At 39.2% G+C, this 3,011-nt stretch overlaps 1 protein-coding gene across 1 annotated transcript; it reads left to right on the plus strand.

The window, feature by feature from the left end:
- Nucleotides 1–2,045: 2,045 nt before the first annotated feature.
- On the plus strand, nt 2,046–2,705 carry LOC137655395 (uncharacterized). Its single transcript, XM_068389287.1, has one exon. The coding sequence runs from the start codon at nt 2,046–2,048 to the stop codon at nt 2,703–2,705; it is 660 nt and encodes a 219-aa protein (XP_068245388.1).
- The last annotated feature ends 306 nt before the right edge of the window (nt 2,706–3,011 follow it).

The raw sequence follows: 3,011 nt of genomic DNA on the forward strand, positions 1-3,011 counted from the left end.
GACAGATTGGGAATAGACTGCAGTGAGTTGCAAGAACAAGACCAGATGGTCTTAAAGGACTTTGAGAGCACTATAACTTATTCTGGAATTGATGAGCAGTATGTTGTGGCGTTGCCGTGGAGAACCAATAAATTTAGATTGATGACAAATTTTGGTTTAGACATGAGTAGACTTCGACAGCAGAGCATCAAGTTTCAGAAGGATGTGGATTACTTGGATCATTATCAGAAAGTCTTGCAAGAGCAAGAAGATAGAGGATTCATTGAGAAGGTGATCTATAATAAATCTGATGTGGATTGTCATTACTTGGCACATCATGGAGTGCTTAAAGACAGTGCCACTACTCCAATAAGAATAGTGTTTGATTGGTCATCAAAACAAGGTAAAAATGGATTAAGCCTGAATGATTGTCTATGGACTGGACCACACGTAACGGTTGATCTACTCAGAGTCCTGCTGCAATTTATAACTAACACCTTTGCTTGTATTAGTGATATTCAGAAGGCATTTTTAATGGTACAGTTGCGTGAAGAAGATCGCAATTATACGCGTTTTTTATGGTTGGAAAATCCAACAGATCCCAATAATAAATTAATAGTATACAGATTTAAAGTAGTATTATTTGGAGCTACATGTTCACCTTTTCTTCTAAATGCAATCATGAAGCATCACTTGTCCCCTGTGGTCTTGTGGCTACCCCGGTCCAACACAGTGGATATAGTGGAAAGATTGAAGAAAGGTTTGTACATAGATAATTTGCAATTTACGGCTAATAGTGAATCTGAGTTGATGGATTTATACTTTAATGTCATGATTATTTTTCACTCAGGCTCACTTATATTTGAAGGAGTGGGTTAGCAATATCGAGACTATACAAACTATTGCTGCTGCTTATCAAATTGAAGCCAAACAGAAACAAATTCATAAAATATTGGGATTGAATTGGGATATAATTAAAGACGTCTTAACTATCAATTAAACTCGTATTAATAGATAGAGTCAAATTGTGAGAGAGATTCTCAGTACCATTGCCCAAATATACGATCCATTTGGATGGCTTTTCCCTGTTACTATCAAAGCAAGGATAATTTTGCTGAAATTGTGGAAGCAACATCTTGATTGCGACGAACAACTCACCAACCCGCTACGAGAGGAATGGAGTGAATTATGCAAGGACTTAGAGAAGTGTTTTGAAATATCTTTTCCTAGGAGTGGTAGCCTGGGAACTGGTTATACCTCACACATACTCTGCGATGCTAGCGAAACTTCATATGGTTGTGTGGCCTATAGAGCAAATGGTGAAAGCTATAATATAATTATAGCAAAGAATAGAGTGGCGCCCATCAAGGAATTGACAATTCCGAAATTGGAACTAATGGCATTGTTGCTAGGAGCAAGAATAACCAAATTTACTATTGACTCCTTTGATGAGAAGGAGTTTAAACAATTATATGTTTGGTCAGAAAGCAAAGTCACCCTTAGCTGGATTGTGTCTAGTAATGTTCTGCGTGTGTTTGTGAGAAACAGAGTAATTGAGATTATCTCTTTGATTCCGGTGTCAGTCCTGTCATATGTACCCTCATCTGAAAATCCCAGTGATTGGTTGACATGGGGATAGAGGGCTAAGGTGTTAGCAAAAAACTCATCTTGGTGGGAGGGACCCCCTTGGTTAAAAAATCACATTCTGCCAATTGATAGGTCATGGGTGGAGTGTACACATATACAGGGTAAACAGGACATTGTGGTCAATGTTGTATGGGATGGAGATGCAACAAGCCTGCTGGATTGGGAAAGATTCAGCAGAGCTGACAAGGTATTCAAGATCATAGCTTGGAAAATGTGATTTATAAATTATTGAAAAGTATCAACCAATGACAGAAAAACTGGTGGTTTGACCCTGGAAGAGTTGCAAGAAGGAAAGGTAAAAACAATTGTTCTCGTGAAGAGAATACTTCCCAGAAGAATATAGAGCCCTGAAGAGGGAGAAAACAAACCCAAAATTGACAATAATTCGCCAGTTGAATTTGTTTTTGGATAATAATGTAATGAGATGTAGAGGCAGGCTGGAACACCCGACACTGCCTGAAGAAGTCAAATTTCCTACTTTACTGCCAAAGGGTCGTGTTCTGAGTAAGTTACTAATAAGACGAAATCATGTGATGCAAGCACACATGGGGGTGAACGCTACTGTAGCTAGTATAAGACAGGAGTTCTGGATTCCACAGCTGCAACAACTGGTCAAGAGCGTGTTATATCATTGTGTGATCTGTAAGAAAGTTCAAGGAAAACCATATAGAACTAATATAATACCCACATTGCCGGAATTCCGGGTACTAAGGAAACAACCTTTTAGTGTTACGTGGGTGGATTACACCGGGGCGTTATGGATAAGAGAAGGGAAGCAAAATCCGGAGAAGGTGTATTTCATACTATTCACATGCCCGATCACTAGGGGTATACAACTGGAAGTAGTCAAAAATCAGTCAGCTGACTCATTCCTCATGGCCTTGCGGAAGTTTAGCAGCCGTAAAGGCTTTCCTTCGCTGATGTTGAGTGACAACGCCACTACTTTCGTAGCAGCGTCTGAATATCTGAAAACAATGGCAGATACCCCCTTTTTCAAAACCATCTGGAGAACATCGAGTGTAAGTGGAAATTTATACCAGCAAGAGCACATTGGTTTGGTGCAATCTAGGAGAGATTGACCGGACTATGGAAGACCTGTATGAAGAAGGTAGTCGTTTGAGCTCTTCTCAGTTATGATGAATTATCCTGCATTTTGGGGGAATTGGAATCTATCATAAATGACATGCCACTAAGCTACACATCGGTGGACCTTGATCAGAAGGAGATTTTAACACCTAATCACCTGAATTTGGGTAGAAAATTAAGATCCTTTCCTAAGGAAACACTTAATTGGGAGGAGGTAACTGAAGATCCATTGTATAGTAAAACTGAAAACGTAGAAAAGACATTCCTTTACATATCCAAATTGTGTGATCAATTATGGA

This window comes from Palaemon carinicauda, chromosome 16 (genome assembly GCF_036898095.1).
Source record: "Palaemon carinicauda isolate YSFRI2023 chromosome 16, ASM3689809v2, whole genome shotgun sequence".
NCBI classification, from domain to species: Eukaryota; Metazoa; Arthropoda; class Malacostraca; order Decapoda; family Palaemonidae; genus Palaemon; species Palaemon carinicauda.

Bases quoted from the DNA above. Each gene is read 5' to 3' on its own strand.
- LOC137655395 (XM_068389287.1), top strand. From the start codon at position 2,046: ATGAGATGTAGAGGCAGGCTGGAACACCCGACACTGCCTGAAGAAGTC.